At 27.4% G+C, this 25,450-nt stretch overlaps 1 protein-coding gene across 1 annotated transcript; it reads right to left on the minus strand.

Annotated features, from left to right (window-relative positions):
* Positions 1-748: 748 nt before the first annotated feature.
* On the minus strand, positions 749-2,113 carry LOC129972861 (zinc transporter ZIP1-like). The gene has a single exon (XM_056087162.1). The coding sequence runs from the start codon at positions 2,046-2,048 to the stop codon at positions 1,008-1,010; it is 1,041 nt and encodes a 346-aa protein (XP_055943137.1). The 5' UTR covers positions 2,049-2,113; the 3' UTR covers positions 749-1,007.
* Between the last annotated feature and the right edge of the window lie 23,337 nt (positions 2,114-25,450).

Consider the following 25,450-nt stretch of genomic DNA (forward strand, 5'->3'; position numbering starts at 1 on the left):
ACAATTATTCTAATATATTTATAAATTTTTGAAATAAGAAAAAAAATCTGATTCTTTTAAAAATCATATCTAAAATATATTTTCAAAAAATTAATTGCAATATTTTAGATCCATTATATTTTACAGATTTTTTTCGAATTAATTTATCTTTTTTATATATTACCAAATTGGTGTGAATAATTTTCGAAAAACAAATAAGAAACTAACGAAATAATTCATTAATAACTTATAAAGATGATTACTAATTTATCAAAATTTGAGTCAATTTGATCAGTAATCAGTATAATGAAAAAAATCCAGCAATGCTCAAAATACTATTCTTTTATATGCTGCTGCCTATTTTAATAAAATTTGGTTATTCCAATACCATATATTTAATGTCTAAAATAACCTAATCACTGAATATCATATATTTAATTTCTAAAATTATTAAACCACAGTTTACCATACATTTAGAGTCTAAAATTATTAAACTATTATCTATCATATTTTTAACGTCCAAAATTATTAAACTATTACCCAAACATATATTTTTAAATAAATAATTGCACATAATGTAAGTTGAGAATTATAAAAATGAAATGCAAATATTTGTTTTTGTGTTGCAAAATAATTCAATCTGAAGGTTGAAAATTTTTTTATGACTAGTTAAAAATGAGCTCATAGGCTTACTTTGCCATTAAAAAATAAATCTATATTACATGAATATTATAAGATAAGCATTTTTAATGGAATAAGAAAGAGCTGATTCTTTTTCTTTTTTTTATTAAAAATACTTTGAGCAAAACTACTGCGCATGTTTAACATATAAGAGAGCCAATTCCTGTACAAAATGTTACAAAAGTCTTGTTAACTTTTCTCAAACAGAAAAACATATAGACTGTACAAACATAGTAAAAACAATAATTGTTATCAGAACATTCCATCAAAACTTATTATGTCATATTTAAAAAATAGATAAAACTTTCACAATAGCCTCCAATTCTTCTTGCCAATAAATCGTTTTCTTACGCCAGTGTGCTTACGTATTGAATGATAGCCATAATTATAAATCCAGACACAGTTGCGACGAGTTGTACCCAAGTTGCTATGTCTTTATGCTCATCTCTTTGAAGAATCTCGAAGAAAGTGACATACAAAAGGGTTCCAGTTGCAATAGCATTCAGCACACTTACTGTCATAGGGTTGCTTTCCTCCAAACTGCTTTGGGTAATTATGGCGATGAGTATACCTAATGGAGACATTAGAGAGAAAACGCCCATGTAACTGTACACGTGCTTATTCTTGCCTCCCGTGGCAAGAACTTCAAGGCCGACAACAAAGGCAATCACGAATTTATGCACAGAAATAGCGGCGAAGACGATCCAGGTACTAAGGGCATCATTTCGGAGACCAACAGCAAAGCCTTCGAATAAAGAATGGAAAGACAGTGCAGCAACCGTAAGAAGACCAGTTAGAGAAAATGATGGTAAATCAACATGGTGATCATGGTGAGATGGTGGTGAAGGTGATACCTTGCCTTTCTCCATCGCTTGGGTTTTGGCATACCCAGAAGCGCCAAATTCACCTGAAACTGAGTGCTGACCACATGAACTGGAACGAGAGAAGGATCGCACTGCTCTATTCTCGCTGGGAGCGTGAGCATGTCCTCCGAGGTAAAAGTGCACAATCTCTTCAAACAGGTAAACTGCGAAGAACCCACAACAGACTATGAATTCCGGAATGGGGAATGATTCACCATGTTCCTCTTTCACCTCGGTTGAGTTTCCTGATGATTTACACTCCTCATCATGATCTTCAAAAGCTTCTCTGGATTCAGGCAGAAGATGAAGGAGAGTCGTTCCTAGTAAGACACCACCACCGAAGTAAATAAGGAAGGAAGTTATAAGTTTGCCTTTTTTAGCTCTGCACTTTGGGTTACATACATCGCTCTCACAGTCACATCGAAATAAAGTCTTTTTGACCCACACCGGTGAAATGCCAAAAATTAAAGTGCCGATCAAAAGCAGAAACATGCATGATATTTGAGAGGCAAGTAGAGCACTCATGATGATGAAAAGTAGCTTTGCTTTGTTCTTGTCAGAAGCTTAATTTGAAAAGGAATGAAATCAGCGTGAACGGCAGGTTTTGTTTGAGTCTTAGGGTTCGCCCCTAGTAGATAACGTTAATCACAAACAATAGAAACAGTCGCGATAAGGCACAGTATCAGTTGGGAAACTCCGATGCTCTATTAAATACAGGGTTTTTTCTGATAAGAGAACAATAAGTGAAGATGGTAGCAAAGATCAGTTATAAAGAAGTGCATGAAGGACTTGTTTAGTGTCAAATATTTCTTTTCTTAGTAACAAGATTTGTTTATGATATTATCGAAATAAAAGGATTGCATTTATGTTTTTTAAAAAATAAAGTATAGATAAGAAAATACGAAGCCATCAATATTCTATCAGACTGAAAAGACCAAGAATTTTCATCATTTAAAAAAAAATAAGTGGTACATTTTCCATGCATAAATGGCAATGACACTGCGATATTATCAAAACTTAAAAAAATTCTATTTACTGTTGCATTATAAAAAATATAAAAAGTCTTGCAGTTCAACTTGAAAAATGGATTTAGTTTAAATCCGAATTAATAAAATATGAGATTTATGTAAAACAGCATAGTAAAAATTCCTTTTTTAATATCTGGGAAAGTTTAAACATAAATATTCCTGAAGGAAATTTCTAAATAAATCAAAGTCATTTTAATGTTAAATTAACTAAAATTGTAAGTTAATTATAGAAAAAATCCTATGTCAGGGTACAATTTTATTCAAGTATCCTAAATATTAAAAAAAAAGCTTAAAATCTTACATTAAGATAAAAGAGAAATATAATTAGAATTTTCAACAGAAAAATTGCATTTTGTTTTCTTTAAAAGTCCCATATTGCCCAAAAAAAATAAATCAATAAGGTGATGAAATTATATTAAAAGGGATGAAATCAACAAATCATTTAATAATTTTAGAAGATATTTCAATAGGATATAATAGTATTTATATCCTATTACTGTATTTTAGAAGAATTTCTCATATGAAAGCATTCACAACATTGATTAACATGAAAGTTAACATGAAATTTAAATAAATAATTCAATTCTGCAGGTTACTCAAAATTGAGTATTTCTGAAAAAGTAAAATTAATCTGACAGATACTCAAAAGAATATATCAAGTAAATAAAACAGTGCTCATTTTCTAACAGGGGTATGAAAATAAAATTCCAAATACTTGCCAATACAATTCCAAAAAATTATTACTTCTTGATAATATCACAAGTAGAAGGGAAGTATTCATCAGATACGTTTGGTCGTAGTACCAACTTAAAATTTCAATCAATGATATGGATATGCTGAATGCCTTTTGATAGAAATAACGTTTTTCTCATGAAAAGCTCCATTATTATAAATATAGATGGTCAAAAAGAGAGGAAAAGATGGCACTAAGTAAGAAGTAAAATAATTTAGATGAAATCCTAAATAATTTTGTAAAAAATCTTAAAAAATCCTTGCGTAGTTCCATCAGAAACATGAAGATGTCTGAACAATCTGGCAAGAATGAATCCTGAACTTTTCGAAATAAGTTTTGAAAATTCAGTCAAGGTTATGAGCAACAGAGAATTTAAGTGTGCTGAGAATTTCACCATAACATTTCATAAAACAGTTTATTACAATGTTGAAATTTAATGATCCATTGTAACCATGTTTCTGTACATAGTATAATAGGTTCTTTTTGATGGGCCTCGATGATTCTCAGAATTCAAGCGAGCACTGTATTTAACTTTATTATTTTTCCGTTTGCAAAATTTTCTCTTATTTCAATATTGCAATTCTTTTGATGACAGTTATGATGCCAACGATATTATTTAAAATTGCTTAAAAATATAGAGTGATTTATTTTTTAAAAATGTTTTATTATTCTTTGAATCTCCAAGAGAATATTTATCAGGAAATTGTATGAAGTGAAAAGATTAAAAATAAATGAAAATGTTATAATATATAGATTTATTTCAGCAATTTTCATTTATATATAAAATAAACTCAGAATTTTTGATTTATTAAAAGTAAAATTCTGTAGGAAATTAGCGTGTTTCCTTGAAAAATAAATTGTTATTTATGATAAAGATATATTGTCACGAATTAAAACAAATTAAAAATCAGTATGATTTACTAAATGTTTTAATTTTTTAAAGTTTTTGTTACTTTTGTTAAGTTAAATTCCAATTCCGAGTTTTGAGACAAATTTCATTATGTTTGAAAATAAATTTATGAAGACTCTCACAGAAAAACCATTTATTTTTTCCTAACTTAAAAGCAAAAAAAAAAAAAAAAAAAAATTAAATGCTACTTTTATTCAACAAAAATGTTATAAAATAAACCAGTGAATTATAATACAATATTTCAAATACAGGTATTTAAAATAAAGCAAATAATCTAAATCTTGTTTTGTCAGATTCAATTTTATATTTATATTTCAATTATTTTTTGTATTTCAATTTTTTTTTGTCAGTCATTTTGTATATTCACTTGAATCAATCAAATTTTATCCTTTAAAACCATTGTTTTCTTAATTTCCCAGGTCTCATATAAGATAAACCTTACGAATATAATTACACACATATGATTTGATGATTTAGTTAATATAAGTTAATATAATTTTTAAAAGTAGTTTTATATAATTTTTATACAATTTAATTTAATATAATTTTTTTTGTATAATGTTTTATATATTTTGATATAATTAAATTTAAGTTAATATAATTTTTTAAAGCATTAATTCCGAATTTTATATATTTTTTACTACAATCAAGGTTGTGTATATCACTGAATATAATATTTCTTGAATAATAAAATTATTTTTAATATTGCTCTAAGAAATATAAAACTTTCAAAAATTGAAAATACATCTTTATTTGATTATTACATAATATGAAAAAATAAACCATATTAGTAAACTTTTGTCGTTTTGATTCGCAGTCATTCTCTAGAAAAAAAGAAGTGCCAATTTTCTGATTTGTAAACAAATTTCGTCAGAAATTATAAATGTTGGAAATTTTTCAGACTTCAGGGCTTGAATTAATTTTTTTTTATTCTAAAATTTTTTAGAGATATCTAGGAGAGAAATGAATGAATGACAAATAATATATTGAGTATTTGCATTAAATTTAAATTTGTAATTTAGATTTACTTCAATTAATATAGCATCACCTCTGTCAAATCTAATCATCAGATGTTTAATCAATTAACTGTGTTTGCGACAAGGGAAGGTTGGATCACTAAGAGCCCTCACCGGCCTGAATTTAACATCTATCCATTGGAAGTCGGTCTCATTATTTGAGAGAAGAACATTCATTCCCAAAAGATTGCTATAACCACCAAGAAAAAGAGAATATGCTTATTTATTATATAGAATTTCTATCCATGTACTCGATAGAAATTCACGAGCATACAGAGTTTCTATCTATATACTCATGGCGCTTTCTGGTATATTAAAGTTATTCTAAACGAATAAATATGATTTTAAATGCTTTTTTTTCTGAGCGAGACTTAGCATATAATTTTTCAAACAACCAAAAAAATATCGAAATGTAATTTTGTCATGCATAATTCATATAATAGTAATTGGAGATACGATAAATTAATATTACTTGCATGCTTTGCTAATTTACAAAATGATGATTGTATTATTAACTGTGTGTTGCTTTTCTAACTTGCGCGTACATATGCATCTAAATCATACTTTGAGTTTATTACTTTCACTTTCCATTTTAACATTTCAAGAATTAGCTGAGTCAATAAAGTAAGGCAAATAGACCCACAGATCATAACCTGTGGAATTCACTCTTTTATTTCGTTTCATAATAAACATAGGAAGTAGAAGTATATCAAAAATAAAATCCTTTATTGTCACGATGATTGTAAAAGTTTACTAGTCACTTAAAAGGAAGAATTGAAATAAAGCAAGATATGCGTTTCACTTTCATTTTTGAGAAATACATTTTTAAACATAAATATGAAATTTCGGATTTTATATATTATTATATACAAATATCAAAAATATTTTCTTCTTTAAAAGAACAAAAGAAACACAAAAAATCTGAGTAAAGCATTCAAATTTAATATTGGAATATTGAAAGAAAACATGCCCCATGAAATTTCCAAAAACAGAGGTTTAAATAGCTAATTCATGTTCGATTAATTACAAGAATTTTTTTTATTTCCTCTTATATTAATAGATTAGATTTTGAAAACATCCACAATGTTCAAGATTTTATTTTGATTGAAATGATTACTATGATCATTAAGAACTTTGTAGCTAACGCAGTTCATAAAAATGACTTTTTTACATAAAATCATAGATTTCATTATTTATCAGCATTTTTGGAAATTAGAATTAAACCTACAAATAAACATAAATTAATGAATATTATATATATATATATATATATATATATATATATGTGTGTGTGTGCGTGTGCGTACAATAATTCACGATATCAAAGCTAACCACTTAACCACTAAATAAATTTTGTCTGTTGATTTCTTCTATCAAATCATTTGCAGCTTTACAAGCACAGCTAATGAATTCACTTATATAAAGCAAGTAAATGTTTTAAACCTATATATATTTCATTCAACATGTCGTCTCAATAATCGGGAAATTTAATGCAATCAAGAATGTTTGAATGCGCTTTAAGAGAAAGAAAAGTATAGAGCAGTACATATAAAAGATTTCAAACATATCTGATATTCCAAATGTGCAATTTTTTAACTGAAAATGGATAGTGGAAAGTTAAATCTACTTTGGTCTGCATTCCCTAAAGCAATTTATCATTATTTGAACAATTGCCCCTAACTACAATATCGGTGTCAAAGGAAAAATAGAATGGATATTTTAATATTCTATTTTTCCTTTCATCAACAAAATTTTTTTTGTTTTTGTACAATTTCGTGAGAATTTCTTGAATGCATTATTTACACATTGTTTCTTAAACTTCATTCCTTCAGAACATTCTTTTCTTCAGAATAGAGAACCGCTTTTCTTTTTATTAAACTTTTGATTTTTCAGAAAAGTCATCATAAGTTGTAAGGTTTTGTCTTCGAAACAGGAATAGCCGATGTTCGAAACCAGATTTCAAAAAGACCTCATGTTTGGAAACCTGCTTTCATAAGAGTTCATGCATTCAGGCTTTACTTGTTTAATTTGATTTGAGGGTCTAAAACCCTCCTTATAGCTCAACTTGAAAGTTGAAGAGGAGAAAGTCCCTTCAGGAAATGTAGTTATTAAGTATCGTACTGAATTTACGATTAAAAATTACTATTCAAAAATAAAGTTCAAAATTACAATATATATCCCAAAACAGTAAGTCTAGTTTGCTTCTAAAAAGAATGTGAATATAATTATCATCAAGTATTTTTTAAACGATAAGAGTGAAGCTGATATTTAGGGTTGAGATAATATTGAGCATGATAGAAGATTTGAATTAAAAAGAATTTTGAAAGAAATTCACATCTTTCAAATTCTCTTTAAAAATCGTTATATTAATACTTTAAATTTGCTACAGTAGTTTTTGTAAAACAATCTGTTGTTGTTGTTTCATATGGTACTTGTCATAGACAAGTCCGCTGACAAAGTCAGTGATTTAAGCCGAGTTTGTGCAGTAGCTTCTGAATGTAAAAGTTCCTGAACATCTGACGGCTGAAGTCTGACTTCTGGTTCAGACTGATATGAATATGACACTCAGAATGGTATGAATATGACACTGACTTGCACAACCGCTTTTTACAGGTGGGATGGCTCTTTCACACCCCTTAAAGATAACACACAAATTAAGAGCAACCATGCCCGAACCAGGACTCGAATCTGGGATGTCCAGATCATGGGGAAGACGCGTTACCCTTTTTGCCAGGACGCCGACGTAAGGCAGTCTTTTAAAACATAATATAATAATAAAAACATGGCAGAATCTTGTTTAATGTCATTAAAACCAAGAAAGTCATTTTAACGATATTTATAAACTATTTAAGAAATATTTGCTTGTAGGATTTTTTTTTTGTTTTTAGCAGATGAAATCGCATTGGCATTTGGGCTGCTGAAATGCGATTGCTCAAGAATGCATTCTAATCTAAGATTCTCAAATCACTTTGGAGAATCTGAGAACGTTTATTCCAATTAAAACTGTTAAATACATTCTTTTAATAGACATTTTATATCAAATCATGAATTTTTATTGCCACATTCCCTTTTTTTAAGTTTTATTTGAGAAGGAGCAACGGATATAACGATAAATAACCGAGGTGGACAGAAAAATGTAAACATTTGTCGAGGGAATAAAAAGAAAAAAAAATCACTGGAGTGGTACAATCTGGAGGTAGAAATGAATCTTATTGATATTTCCTGTGGAATGTATGTAGGTAGGCATTCTATCATCTTCTAAGTGCTGTCCTATATGAAGGATCCAGATCACGTAGACAGCTATCGGCGACAATATTGAAGAATAATTTGTATTCCGAAACATAAATCTCCCTGACACTCTTTGCAGTATATTTTATTCAGCATCTCAGAGTTCCATTAAATTTTCGGAGACCATTCCAACTTCGATCTTTTAAACTGTCAAGAAGATTCATTTGACATAAACGCAACATCTTTTGGAATCTCAGCGAAGAATAGAAAAATTTCAATTTATCTTTCATTTGTTGGTAGTTAAAAATTTCAAGAAACTCGAATCTTCTTATCTGAAATTATATGCTTTAGATTATTATCTGGAATATATGAAGGGAATTAATATGTGAGCTAATTTAGAGCTTCATTATTTGATTATTTAATAACAACATTTGATAAGTTTTCAAAAAATAATATTTTCTGGACAATTTAAAATTCTATGGTGCCATTATATTTCGAATGTTTCATACTTGTTTTGAAAAATACGCATGAATAATTAGATAAACCAATCCCAATCAAAACTATTATATGACATTCAGAGGTAAATGCCTTTTTTTTAAAAAAAAAATACAGTTATAGAAATCATTGTGAAAGATTTTTTGATAATTGCTATTCAAGGAATTGCAAATAGTTTAAATTTTTTTAACTAGAGATGTAGTTAAAGTTATAAATGTCAAAAGATGTTAAAAATAATTATATAGTATAAACAGGTCTACTACTCTCGAGTAGTTAATTCCTGTTAGAGATAGTCATATACTTCCAGATGGAAAAATGCTTAAAATAATGTAAATAAATTTGTAACCTTTTTGTGTCCATACGTGTATTGCTTAAAACCTGGCGATATTTAAATTCTTACTCATGCCCCGATATTATAAGTCATATTTATCAATTTTTTAAAAATATATTAAGATTTTAAACAAAAAACGCTTCATTCTTTTATAAATAAAAATTATCATGCCATGACGATTCGAATTTCATTCGTCGATAAAATGTTTTCTAGAGGATATGCTGACCGATTGATTAATTTGACCGATCTTTCGTGGAATAAATCATTACATGATTTAGAAATTTCTAAAATAATGGTATTCAAATATTTATAATTCGGTCATTTTAATAGAAGAATAATGATTTTTTTTGGTTAAGGATTAAAAACACAAGCGAAACTACATACAAATCTGCACATCGTAATTTTTTTTCAGCGCTACATTTATTAAATGGAATAACATTGGTTATAATTGTTTTCGTTATTTAGAGCATGCTTAGAATTAAAAATATATTCATATCTGAAAAAGTTTTGAAATTATTAATAAATCGGCGATTATATAGGACATCCTGTATATCTTTTGCTGATAAAAATCAGACCATCTTGGTAGGATTATTATTGCATTTAAATAAATGTAAGATGTTCTGCAATTTGAAATTAATGCATATATTAAAGAGGAGTCTTGTTTTGTTATATAACAAAGAATTCAAATGCTACATGCGTTTTTCAAACTTAGTTATTGTAATGCACATATTCTGCTGTGGGAAGGGGTTTATTTTTAAATTTTTATCCATAAAAGTACATACAATTTAGATTAATTTGCAATGAAGAATCCGTAAAATGTTGGATACTGATTACATATTGGCACTCCAATGGACATCATAACAGCAAAACATTTTTGGCTAAAAAAAGGCTGATTAATCCCTTTATACAATTATAAAAGGTAATGATTGAGCAGATATTTAATCTGTAGAGATGATAGAACTGAAATTGTATATGGGAAATAAAAGGGGAAATATACAAACTTGAACAACATGATTGGTTAGAACATTCTTAAACTTTGCAGTTTATTTCATAATATTTAGGAATTATGTTAATTCAGAAATATATAACACTACTGCTGTTACTCAGAGTCCATTCCTGCTGTTGATTATTTATTGTAGATTTTAGAGAATATGTTTACATTGAGAATTCAGGCACTAAAATATTAAATGGATGTAAACAATGCCCACTATCCACTCTAAATACTTTCTTTGAATTTGTGAAGGTACGATGTGCAATCAAATGGTACCATTTGAAAAATACGTATCAAAATCTATGAAATATCAAAGTAATAGTACACATGTCTCTTTTTTTTTTACAAAAAATGATAAGGTTTTGAAGAATAATTTTGTTTAACATCAAATACATGAATTACAAAAAATAAAATGATATTTAATTAGTAGTTTATAGGCAATTTTTGCATTTTAGATAAAATATATTTGGTGTGGTTTTATACGATTGTTTATGTGAAACCCGTTTTAGAATTTTTTTAAGGAAAAATAGAATAGATTATGTTTAATTTTGAAGGAAATATTCTGATTTTTGAAATGTATTTTTTGTAGTTGTTAAAACTATTCAAGATTAAAAATTTGATATATTATGTAATATATTTCAGAAATTATCTAAATAATAAACTATTATAAGTATCCAAGAAGTATGAATTAAATCTCAGTAGGAGCATATTTGCTCTTATATAACATTTAGTAATAGTTTTTACATTGCTTGGCTAAATCTTCGTAAGATCCAGATTTTTCTGGGCATTAATATAAGATTAATATGAATAGATAATCTATTTTTTGCGAATTATAAGAGACAATTGGTGTGAAAATTTGATTATTTTTTAATTGGAAATTCTATCAAAAACTCTTCAAACTCTCTGAATGATTAGATTATACCAATTGATACTGCCACAGACCATTGTTTGTTATCATAATTTACAAGAGTCTTACCCATAAAAAATATCAACTTATTTTTTTGTTCTTTATCATAGAAGACTTATTCTTTTATCAAATACATAGATTCGATAAATGAAAAAAAAATCTGAAAGGCCTTTTTCAGTAGATCTGGAATGTGGACACATTTATTTATCAATTTATATGGTACTTAGCACATGGCAGTAATACGTATTTTTTTTTTTTTTTTTGTTGATTCATCACTTGACAACTATAATGTGATTACTCAAACATTCAAATATATTACTAGTTAAACAACCTTAAATACTTTTCTTTCCGTTTTAAAAATAATTTTTATAATAAAAAATATTAAATTATTCTCATAATATTTATCATAATACAAAGATAATATAGTATTTTTTTATTATGAGAAAAATGAAGTATATAATAAGCAGAAAAATACGAATAAAATAAAATAAAATAAATAAAAAAATAAGAAAAATAAAAATAAGAAATAAGCAGAAAATATAAAATAAGCAGAAATAAATAAAAGTAATATAAAAACGTTAATTTATTTTTATTGTGACTTCACCTTTAAAAACTTTTGTCATTTAAAGACTTCAAACCGAAATAAAAACAGTTTTTAATCTAGTAATTTATCATAACATCCTGCGAATTTGAAAATCGAAAAAGGAATCTTACGGCAATTTTACAAGTTTCTTTAAAATCTATAATACTTGATAGGTACCAAACCAATATTTAAATCCATTAATGAAATACAAAAAAAAAAAAAGAACTTTAAAAACAGGCAATTATTTTTCTTGATTTAGACTTATCATAGATTTCAACAGAAGGCAATCATTATTTAATTTTCCTTTGCAGTAATAAACATATCACTGCATTAATTTTCCTTTTGAATAAACATATGGCAATGATGAACATATGAACATATGAGTCGCATATATGAGTATTTTGTAATTCAATTCTAAGATTATGCTGAAATGGAAAATGTACTGAAGTCTGCTTAAAAAAATCTGAGGAGCTGATAAAATTATTTATTTAGCTTTAAAGCAGAACAAAATAATTAAGGTATTGTTGAAATGGAAATTAATGATTCGGTGTTTAAGAACTTAGTTACTTCTATCTTATAAAAGAGGTTGGATACATAAAAGAAACAATCACTGAAAAGAATCTTGGATTGCAGAGATCCGACTGTATTGACATTTACTTATATGTGTTATTTGAAACAAGTATGAATTTTTAAAATCAGTATGAAATTTTATCTGTTCAATAAAATGATTTTAAAAATCTTATTTATGTGACAGGATTAGAAAAATTATGCTTGATGAAGAACACAGATTGGTTCAAAAAGAAAATTGTATATGATGTTCTTACAGAATATTTTATATTTATTTGTAATATTGAATGTTTTTTTATATTCATTAGAAGATATAAGCATTAATTTAACGAAAATGTGACATTATTCTAATTACAATTATGAAAAAATTAAGCCGTCTTTCAATTCATTGTCAATATTTGAAGCTTTAAGGGTGATTATATCATTTTTAATCAATCGCCATTATTTTGTTTTAAAATAATATAATACATGAACAATTTTAATTTAGGGCTGCAAGGCATTTTTATGTTCCTTAAATTTTGTTTTCAAAGAATTCATGGATGACACTAATTAAGATAAGTTATTACCGCAAATAATTTCTTAACACGGAAAAGTTTTAAAAATTATTAAAATTTTCTATTTTTCTAACATTAAAAATTTTATGAATCTTACTCAAAAAATAAATTATATTTTGTTAAAATGCATCAAAATTAGCTATAATAAATGGCCCTTGTCATAACATAAGAAGAGGTAAAGTATTAAAAATTTTGTTCAAGAGCTCTTATTAGAAGTGCTCTTAAATTTATGCTTTTAAGAATTAAAAAAAAAATGCAAAATTCCCTTGTTTATGCTTCCTACTTAAGGTTCTTTCAAAACTACCGACTTATTTTAATATTTATATTTTAAAAAGATATTATTATGTGATTTAAGCTTTTCATTGAATTTTTTTTCTCTTTGCTTTGTATATTATGAATATTTTGTAAATGGCTTATCACTTTTTAGTTTTTTTATAAGCGAAAACGAAGTACTTTAATCGCTATAAAATTCGAATAAGGAATTAGATAAACTCAATGTTTAAGACATCTTTTTCGAAAAAAACATTTTTGGAATTGTGTCTCTCTACCTATCAGTGTGAATATGATAATTCAAATTCCTTCTAAGCTACACGGATGAAAATTGATATACAGATTTTATATCACATTTTCAGACTCCCTTCAAATTTTGAACGAAATCCATTCTGAGGAAATTTGGCTGTCCGACTGTCGAGTACAAATGAATATGATTAGTATAAAACGTAAAGGGCTTGATAAATGAAATTTGGAGCACATATTTTATAACTATTAAATTAAAAAAATACTATAAGTTGTTTCCGTCTGCCGTTCATTATTTTCGCATGCACATAAACGCAATAGTTCAAAAACAGAATGATTTGAACGAAATTTAGCAAGTGATCTTGTGACTACAATTGCAGCTTTATGCCATATTTTAGTTTCAATTGGTGGGTAAAAAGGCGTTAAAAATGCAAATTTGAAATTCAGATATTTATGTATTAACCGCACCTTTGGAATGAATTGCCAAAAAAATGATACTGACCCCCTCACTTTAATAAAAATGCTAGATCAGGCCAAAGATAACCCAAATCGCTATATTTCGTAACTATTGTTAGTCTGCATTGGCGGCTTTACGCAAAGTCCAAAATTTTATTCTGGAGAGGAGAGTGACAGTTTTATTAGATAGAATGCTAGAAAGGTTTGGGAAGACATCAACAGCTTGTTTATTTATTTAAAAAATGTATAAGTTAAATAAGCTCTCATTCGAAAAAATATCTTTCTTTTCAAATGATGTATTCAGAATAAGGAATTGAAACTGATAAATAATTTTGAAATATTATGAAATATGTATATTGTTATACAATTTTTTAACAGTAAGATGACAAAAAACACGTTTTTTTTCTGAATATATGTACATAATGAATATTTTATTTCTTTTTCAGTATTTTCTTAAAATCTTTATTACGTTAATTTTATGTGTATTCATTTTTTAAAGCGTCAAGATGTAGTTATTACTATTGGGTAAAACCTGTCACTAACGATATGGAACTGTAAGATGCCTAAAGTACAAAGTTCTATTGTGGAGTAGAATTGAATAGACTATCGCTATTATGATTTGATTGGGAATACTAAGAAGTGGTCCTCATTGAAAATGAAAATTTTTATATTTCGTTCAAGTGGTACAGCATCTATTGGAATTCAATTTTTTTCATACATACAAAAAACGATCCCAAAAAATTTTTAGCACATTACAATAGTATATCGTTAATACACAATTTTATATCGCTGACTCCTCCAACGATTTTAGTCTTAGAACAACATCTACTAATAGATGCAGATTGACTAAACTATTTCTTAGAGGATAGATTATAATTAAAAATTAACACGCAATATAATAATAATAACACTTAATATAACTTTAATATTAACACCTAATATAACACCATTTTAAGCCAAGTAAATTACTAAATCGATATAATTATAAAATTTTATTTTTATGAATCTAAAAATGTGATTTATTCACTCACATCATTAAGGGTGCCCTTTAGATTAGAAGATGATTCTCTTCTAAAATAACGTTTGATTCTTGCTATCATAATGAGCACTTTAATGGTGTGGAGTTGAGTTACCCTTACTTTGATGATGGATATGTTTCTTATTGGGTGATGGATGCATGAGGAGTGTCGTATTGGGGATATAAGTGCCAATCTTGTGACTCGATCATTCAAGTTAGTACGTATGCCAAGGCAGAACAGGTATAGCTCATTTCTGACTATTCTAAGGATGATAAATAGGACAAACTATATTCCAAAATTAATATAAAAATTTATGCGATGGTTTATGATTCGTATCCATCTTAGAATTAATATATATATGTAGAAATTTAAATCTTAGAATTGTTTCAAAAGATACATTTTAAACGTCTCATATTTTTAATGAATATTTCACATGATTATGATTTTTGGATTTTGTGTTATACAAGTATTAAAAAGACCATTTGTGCCATTTTTTGAGCTCGAGATATAAAGATTTACGATAATGTTACGAAATATAAATTCTTTCCATATTGCAGTATTCTATTGCTAGATTAATGCAGAAAGAATTGTAACGAAAAATCATACAAATATTTCAAGTGTATTTTCCGCAGAAGAAATCAAACAGACGGCTGCTGATATGAATCATATACTGTAAATGTGTAAACCCCGGTACATGCTCATAAATTCTCAGATAACAGCCCTGAAATCTAAAAGTAAGATCAAGGTTAGCAGATTATTTATGAAAAGTGTCGTTCAGAAATGGAAATAAGTTGCATTGTTTCCAAGAATGAATCAAAAGTATAATGAAAGTGAATGAAAATTCTTGAAAACCATTACTTCAGATATTTTAGTTGCATTTGTTGAATATATAATAATAAGGAAATATTATCGATTTTTATATTACAATATTCAAGACACTAATTTTAAAATGTGAGTATAAGAAATTCTGGGTCAGAAAATTGGAAACAAAAGAATTAAATTGAGAAGGTTATATTAAATTATTTTTGAATTACGAAACTTAAAAGCTATATAAGCTAGAACGAATTAATATTGCACACTATTTAAACACTTTATATATTAAATAAAACCTTTTTAAGGAAAATGTTAAGGTTAATATGTTACTGATATTCCATCTTTGTTCTGATCATTTACTGATATTCCATCATTATCATCACCGTTCATTAAGCACATATCCTTATTATGAAAGGTGGAAATTGGAAAGATAGGAATATATTAAAAAATAAAACATACTGTGAATTATACTGCAATATTTTACAATAACCACGAATCATGTTAGACATTAGGAGAATACGTTGCCAGTTTTGAAATCATTTAGAGGATTCTCATCACTATTTGGTGTATAAATATGATTCCGCACATTTTTAATGGATTGCCCACTAAACGTAGGTACTTCTTGCCTGCAAATCAATTGGGAAAATACTGTTTGACATCATCTTAAAGAATCACACACACACACACACGCACGCACGCACGCACGCACGCACACACACACTGCAATTTTGGCAGTTTAAAAATGTTGATTCAAAATGTAATTCATTTATTAAATGAGCTGTTGCAACCCAATAAATTATCAATGCGAACAATACCAGCAACTGCTAAGCAAGCAGATTATATCGAAAGACAAATAAGAATGTTTTTCAATATAAGAATGGCCACCGATATGTTGTCATATCAGTGAAAGAAACTGTAAAATAATTCTCCGGTTTTGTTGCCCCACCTACCATATGCACCAGTCGTTTCTCCTTCAGACTACTACATGTTTCACTCTATACAGAATGTCGATTCGAGAGAGGTACAATTTCCTTACAAATGTGAAAAAGATGGCTTGATAATTGTATTGCACCTAATCTAGGCGTTTTTCTTCGCTGGATTGATTTGTTTTGCAAAAGATTGAAACGTGTTTTAGTTTCTGAGTGGGAATAAATATTAATCTTGAATCTATCTTGAATATCCTATCTTTCTATAACAAACAAGTGCATTTTATTAAATTAAAAATAAGTCACATTTATATCTCTCAATAAAATGAAGCACATTAGAATAACGCAAGAAGAATACTAGAGATCAAAATACATATTTGCAGATGTTTAATAAAATATATGATATATCAGTAAAATACATGCACAGTGAGCCTATTCTTTTTCTTCCATTTCAATACAGTTTTAGAAAATAAAATTAAGCTAGAAATAGTATTATTTTATGAATCAGAAAAGTTAATGTTTCGTAAATTTATTTCGTGCCAGAATAAAACACCTTATTTTGCAAGGAAAAGAAATTAACTCAAAATAAAAAGGTATGCCAAAATCAATGAATAAAACTTTGGTGAGAAACTCTCATTTTTATATTTCTATTGAAATAATTCTTTTCCTTAAACGCATTTGAAGGACTGCTCCCATAGACGAGAAAATATCTTGAAAAGGAAAACGAAACGACAGAAAGATTTTGGATGAAAACTGAAGGAAAAAAAACATACTCCCGCAACTTTTATGTTGATCACTTAAAAGATAACAAAATTCGATGCATATGTATAGAACGTTTTTTTCCCCATCTCTTCTTTCCTTATTTTTGGAATTCACCTTATTTCAGTGCTTGACATTGTGAATACAAGACAGATTTTCTTTTCTGAAGACACTTTTATATTCCTACCACGAAATAAATATACATTTACACAAAAAAAGTTTTTTTTTTCTTTTCCAACAGAAATAGGAAATAAACTTTCCTTTCACAATTTATCGCGTTATCAGTTGGACACCATTCAAATTGAAATGGATCTTGAAGGATGCAAGAAAAATTTTTATTACTTAAAGCAACATAAAAAAAAGTGTTAGGTGTTTGATAAAGTTACCATTCGAAACTAGTAATGATACATCCGTAAGATTAAATTGCCAAAAGAAACCCAATGCAATGAAAATTGTTTTCCCTGTCTTCTAATGGTCTAACTGAGCTGAAGGATTAACACCTTTAATGCGTTTAAATTTGCCAGTTTTGATAGGAGTTGTGCTGGCAGCATTGTTTTGTATGAAGAAACGGAAATTTTGCTTCTAGGGAGCTAAGCTTTAGCTATAGAAAGAAATATATTTATCCTACTATGTATATAGTTGAGAAATTGGTCGACACTTTTTATATGACACTATGATAATATATGAAGTTAGTTAGACCGTATATTTTATTGAGCATTTATTAATGTTAAACTGTAGAATTATTTCGTATAGTAAAGTTAATTGTACTGGTTTTGAAAATTAAATATATCAAAGAGTTATGTATTTCAAGAACCCAAAACATTATTTAAGATCACACGATGAAATGAATATACAAAGCTTATATCAAGTAAATAAAAAAAAATGCATGGAGTGTATAAAATGGAGGATGGCCATAAATTCTTTTCCTGATGACAAAAAGTTTTATCAATGAATCATTAAATATAACAGTGCAAATATTTTTACAATAGAATAGTCGTGTCCTTAATCTTTTTCAGTTCAAAAGGTTTCATAACTAGTGCAGAAAAAGTAATGCTACATTCGATTGTTATCGAAATTGAGTCCAACGGAGAGAAAAGTTCAATGTGTTCTTTCATTTTAAGAGTTTAAATCTGCCATTATTTTTCAGTATCAATTTTAGGATGTTTGCAATTCCAACATATTGGTTCATTCAAAGTTAGAATCGCAAAATTCATTAGAAAGTTTATATATATATGTAATGATATTTTAATTCTAATTTCAATTTAATTCATTTCCAAGATTTTATTTTAATTTAACCCATAGTAACTTCATTCTAAAAATATTCTCTTATTTCGTGATCCAATTCCACTTTCGGTTTAATTAATTCCTCTCTAAAACTAATGCGCCATCAGTATTACGTATCAAATGAAAGTGATATTTCCGTTGCCCTTGTCTAGTAAAGGTCAACATACATATACTGATAATTTGTTCGGCCCTTTTTGTCTTCTTCCTTACTTCTGCGTTTGTGCATTAAATAAAACATGTTTCTCTCCAGGAAGAAAATAAAATGAAATTATTGGAAATACAAAGTCTCTTCACTGCTTCGAACCTGCATTCTCCTTCAACCAAAAAAACTCTCTCTCTCTCTCTCTCTCTCTCTCTCTCTCTCTCTCTCTCTCTCTCTCTCTCTCTCTCTCTCTCTCTCTCTCTCTCTCTCTCTCTCTCTCTCTCTCTCTCTCTCTCTCTCTCTCACACACACACACACACACACACTCACACACACACACACACACACACACACACACACACACACACACACACACACACACACACACACACACACACACACACACACACACACACACACACGTTTTATGTAAATGAGCCAGCCATTGAGTTGTTATTTCAATTGATAGCCAAGCACTGAAGCATAAATGTGATAAAACGGAATAAGAATAATATCCCAATAGACAAACTGACAATGTAATTGCATTACTATCCAGATTAAATTAATACAAAATATCCAGTTTAAATAAATACAAAAATATATTTTATTATCTTTTATTTGATATTCCTTTATTTCAATATTTTGAATATCTTTTTATAACATTACAAACAAAATCTTTACAAAAAGCGTAATAAATTTCCACGAAACTGAAGATAAAAAAAACTTTAAGGAATTGTAAGGAAAAAAAAATTCAACTAGTACCTTTGCTCAGATTTATCGATTATCGAAATTTATAATCTTACTTAAAATAAGCTATCTAAATTCCTGTTAAATTTTACACTTTCTTACTTTGAAACAAATGTTTGAATTTACAAAAAAATGTCTACTTGGAAGTGCGGTCACGATTCTTTTCTAACATGTCACGTTTAAAATATTACACTTGGAGCAAGTTAATAAAATAAATGCTTTCATTTTTTTTTCTTCTTAAGGTATAAAATATTACTTAATACTCCAAAGTCATTTCTTTTTCTAAGATAATTTTTTTTTCTTCCTGCAGTGCTCTAGAAATATTGCTTAGATATTTTGTAGCTTCTCTAATGGCGTTTTTTTGCGGTTAAAACATTAGTGTTATGCAGGAATTAAACCCGTAAATTTTGTGGGAATAGCTTTTAAGTAGAGATGTACTCTGTCTTACGCTTTGTTGTTAATGATGCTCCCAAAGAACATGAAATATCTTTCATTTTTTAAATTTATATTTAAATTTCAGTCTTGTGAAGAACTATTCTACAGCAGAAAACTTAAATATTTCTGCCACCGTTGGGAAAAAAAAAGATAGTATAATACGTCAGACAGTATTTTCTTCCCTTCACAAACGGTTGAAAATGGCAAATGAGCGTGTTACTACGCATGTGCAGACATGAATGGATTGTCTGAAAGTTTTTCTCTATACGAACAAAGGCTGGGTTTATTTGAATTCTGAAAATTCCAAAAAGAATAAAATGCTATTTAAACGGTTAATGGATTTAGATATTATGTTCAAAATTAAATAAATTTGAAATTATATTTCCGCCCTGAAATAAATCAGCTTTTCAGTAACTAAGCATGATCTGGTACTGCATAATTTCCTCTGAGGAAACAGGAAATGTATTTCTTAAGAAAAGCAACTGCAGATCTTAAGAAAATGTGAATACTGGTAGTATGTTACAGAATTTAACTGAAATTTATTAATTATTTTTATTTTTGTATATTTCTGTTTTCTCTATGAGAAAACCTTTCCGAATATAACTGTTTTTTATAAACAGTCAGATTCGTATGCATATACTGGAGTTACTTTTTTGATTGAGGAATGTCGTATGCTCCTACAAATGTTGTACGGTTGTGATTAGAAAATAAGAATTAGAGCAAACAGAATGTCACATTCAAAACTCAATAAAGATCGTGTTTATTTAAAGGTTTGCTGGAAATATAAGAACCATAAATATGCCTATAAAGAAGGACTAAGAAAAAAAATGTTTCAGAAAAAAAAAAAGATATAATAAAATATTATTTTAAACAAATTTTGCGATTATTACACGTTTATCACAGTTATACATAATATATCCTAAGATTTATTCAGTGGGAATATAAAGGCTTAAACATTAAAAGAAATATTGCATGGATAATGCATTCATTGTCTGTATTAATGTTTAAAAACGAAACTTTCGCAAGGATATTTTTTTACGTTTAATCATGTCAATAATTTAATAACATATAGAATTTCTTGTTTATTTTTTCAAACTTTGTCGCTTTTCTAACGCTTTAAGAATTTCACATTCACACCTTTGAAATGATTTGCTTCAATAATCTTCCAACATTTTCAGGTTCTAAATAACTTTCACACATATTATGAATTGTGGCTACTTTTAGCACAAGAATAGGAAACTATTTAACTTATTTCATTAAAAAATTGGTAACTTACTTTACTGTTTAATGTGCAACATATAGAGGGGTTAAATCGACAGTTTTTTAAATCACATTTTTTTCCTCAAATTAATGTATTCTAAGAGATAATTTATCATTTGAGAAAAAAAGTTTTACTATTACTAATTTAAGAGACTTTTGGATCCAAATTTAGCATAGTATGTATTAAATTGTATTTAATCTAAAATTAACATAGTGGTTGAACTTAATTTTATGTGATTCCTATTTCAACTTATAGGTTGAACAAAATAGAATTCAATCTAACTTTAACATAGTGGTTGAATGAAATGAATTTATGCATCGATTACAGTTTTAAATTTAACTTTATTTTTTCCATCACCGTTTGTTAACATATGAAAGTTAATCTGTCCAAAACCTGAATTAGTATTTAATTATTATAAATCCAAGATATTTCATCAAAAAGTTTTGTTAAAATAGCAGTTATAGTTCTGATGATATTTTAAGAGAATTCGAAATGTTATCAATTGGGCCTAAGCTTTCTTTTATACATTTATATTTTGATATTCCTGACAATTTTACTATAGTTGTTCCGCTTTTCTAATTATATTTTCCATTTAAAAACTACCGCGATAAAAGATTAAAATATTCTTTTGTAATCAAATCGTAAAAACTTTATCTATTGCATTTACTATATTCAACTTAAAGATATCTTTTAAGTTGAAGTCAAATTCAAGTGTAATTTGAACATATCATACAGCAATAAAGATTGCAGTAATGATAATTTTTTATAATAAACAATATATCATTTAAAGATTTTATAAATTTATTTTATATTCCTGATAGATATAAATAGTTTATTTGATCGTTTTTTTTAATATTTAGAATGAATCCCATCTACTATTGATATTTAAGATCACATCACATTCTTTTTTTTTATAAAAACAATATTGAAATTGAAGAGTTCATCGTAATGTAGCCATATTCAACCACATTTGAACTATTCAAGCAAAAAGAATATTTACTAAGAAAAAATTGATCGGAAACATTTGAAATATCTAATGGAACCATTAACAAAAATTCAAGATCTGAACAACATTTCTTTCTTAAAAAGAGCAAAAATTTTTGAAAAGTCTCATTGAACAAAATATTCATTTTAAAACTGCACTTTTCACAAATGTATAAAAAAAACAGGAAATAAAATACGATAAAGTTCAGCATCAAACAATAAAATAGGTATTTTATTTCTCGTCTCGAAATTTTATATTTCTGTATCATTTGCCTACATTTAAGAGTTATTTTTAAAATATAATAGAGGCGAAATTTTATAGAGATGCAGGCATCTGCTCTATAAAATTGAGATTCATTCAAAGCTATAAAAATAAAATATATTGATATAAAAATTTATATTCGTTTTTATGAAAAATTGGATAAAAAGAAAAGAAAAGGAGAAAGGGTAAGGCTTAACGCCATCTGCAAATTTTTCTTCCGCTGGTTGTCATAGCGAATATGAGATATTTCCTGTGGCCGATAGAGACTATCGGAAATAGAACCGCGGATTTCTTGCCGTTAAGAAAATATATTTTTTAAATCTTTAACTCACCTTGTGAAAAAATAATGTTTTTGATTTTAGTGCGTTTCTAGTCCAGGCAGATTTATTGATCGGTAATTGAGTGCAGAATTTTTTTTTCAAAAGCATCCCTAAATTATTACTCAACTGAGGTTGTAAAATTGGAATAATATTTCAAATTAATAGTATCATACAATTTCTTGATAAGACTACGTGATATTAGAAAGGGATTTTTTAATGTATCATGTGACGATTGCATAGATAATTAGTTGCAAAATTATCATATTAATTTTTTTTTACTGTTAAATTTTATTACCTTTAATTATCAGTCAGGAGATACCAATCTTATTTTTTAAACATTTAATTTTTAAAAGTTCGTTTTAAATTATTTTTTTCGTTTCTTATCTCAAGATTAGATAGTATTTTGTTATATTACACTGATGAGACCAATATTCTAACCATATCTTAGTGATAACATGCTATTTATTTATTTATTTCATTATAATTCTAATTCTGAGCATATCCATAAAATTTACAAATTTGTAACAATGAGGAATCCATTTATAAAATTTAATTAACACAATAATACATAATTAAATTTCCTTTGCAATTACTTTATAGCAATTTAAATATGTATAAAAAATTCACGGTGTAAAAGGCATAAATTTCTTTAGAATTATCTAATGTGATAAATTCTTTCCGCTCATTCAATGAAAAATTAGTCTTAAGTTCTATAACAAAGAATGGAAAAAGACCTGAAAAGTATGCATTGTTTTTTAATTAATAAAAAATCCTTCTAATTCATATATATAAAAATAACTAATCGTAAAAATCTGAAGAGATAATAAAATATTTTTAAAAAAATTGCCCTCTGCAAGCTGGAAGGCAAAGGTGCATTCATTTACATCATCTGGCAACATAAATTGCTGATGTTAGAAACAGTCAAAATTAGGGCGTGAAAATCACTTTTCAGCTCCTAACTTCTAAAATAATGCACTTATCAAAAAAGCTTTAAGTACAAAAGTTGTTCGTATTAATGAAGCGCTAATTTGGCTATTTGAATTTATTTTTCTATCTTGAATATTAAGAATGTTATAGCGAAATGAAAATTTCATCCCCACCACCATTTTCACCCTACTTTCCCTTTGGGATAGATAGGTCATTTACGAATTTTTCCGAGAATTTTAGATGTCTAATAACATATTCCAAGCCAGTTCAAAAAAATTACTCTACTTATCTTGTTCACAAGACCTAAAAAATCAAGCATATTGGAATTCAGTATTAATGTAATTTAAAAATTTTTTAACTTTCTTTTAAAAACAATTAAGCAAAGCCCTAAAACCTATAAAACGCAATTTATTATTAATTATAATTCTTAACATTTCGACGTTACTTAAAATCCCATAAGTATTAATTTAAAATTTAGATTTTTTCATTTACATCGATTTTACGTTTCAATACCGCATCCTAAAAGAAATGACATAAAAATATAGCAATTGGTTCTTTTCTCCGTTTGATCGTCAATACAGAAAAACAAGTGTTTTGAATCGATGCTATATATTTATAAAAATATGAAAGCAAATAAGTATTCCTCCCCTACGTATTACCAAAATCCTTTCATAAAGCATCGACTTAAAGCCATGTAGCTATTTAAATCTATTCTGAAGCAAGGTTTTTTGAACTAATGTTATCTGTCAAGCGCAGCAGGCGAAAAATTTGAAAAAGAAAATTGAAACATTCCCCAATTTTACTTCTAAAGCATGCGCAGGTAGTAAGGATAAAATAACTGCCCCAGGATTTCACTATGGCTCAGTATTTAATACTTTAAAGCTCAGACATTTTCTGCATTTGTTTCTGAGTGATATCATACTTCTTCTAGATTATTTTTTGGATATTTATCCTTTAGGAGTGGCATGAGCGCAGACGGCTATGATGGCAAAATTAATAAAACTCTAAGCCTCGCCGGATGGCAAAAAGGCAACGAATTTAATAGAAATAGGGAAAAAATGTATTATTTTCCCTTAAAAGTTCCTTTTCTACCGATGTGTAGGTAAGTAATTGGAAACCATGTCTGCAAGTGTTATAAAAGTTTTATCCTTTGATAAGAAATGATGCCCAAAAGGTTTTTCCCTTTATAAAGTTGTATATCACAGTAACAGTCGATTATTAAACTAGGATTGAGGGCGCTTTGGAATATTATTTTATCAGATTTGAAACAATTCCGGATTAAAAAAAATTGTTGGTTAAGAACTGAAAAGTGAGTTGGCTTTTTGCAGTTATATAACCACGCAGAGATTCTTTTTTATTATTTAATTATAAATATTTTTAAGAAACATTATTATTTATTATATATTTCTTTTTTATTATTGTTTTACATATTATGATAATAATTCATTACAGATTTTATTTTGTGTACTATTATATATCTAAAAACTGTTATGATATTACAAATATTCGTACATTTTTATCTTTCAGAGCCATAAGGAAACATCATAAAACATTAATATTACATATTATTATTGATATAATTTATTTTTAATATTTCTTATTAATATTATTTCGAAACAATTTATATGTAATCGCGTAAAAATACTCAATAAAAAGGATACACTATTTAAAAATGATTCTAATATGCTAATTACAAATTGTAGAAATTACTTATTTTCAGTACCCCACTAAAT

This window comes from Argiope bruennichi, chromosome 1 (assembly GCF_947563725.1).
Source record: "Argiope bruennichi chromosome 1, qqArgBrue1.1, whole genome shotgun sequence".
Lineage (NCBI taxonomy): Eukaryota > Metazoa > Arthropoda > Arachnida > Araneae > Araneidae > Argiope > Argiope bruennichi.

Bases quoted from the DNA above. Each gene is read 5' to 3' on its own strand.
- LOC129972861 (XM_056087162.1), bottom strand. From the start codon at position 2,048: ATGAGTGCTCTACTTGCCTCTCAAATATCATGCATGTTTCTGCTTTTG.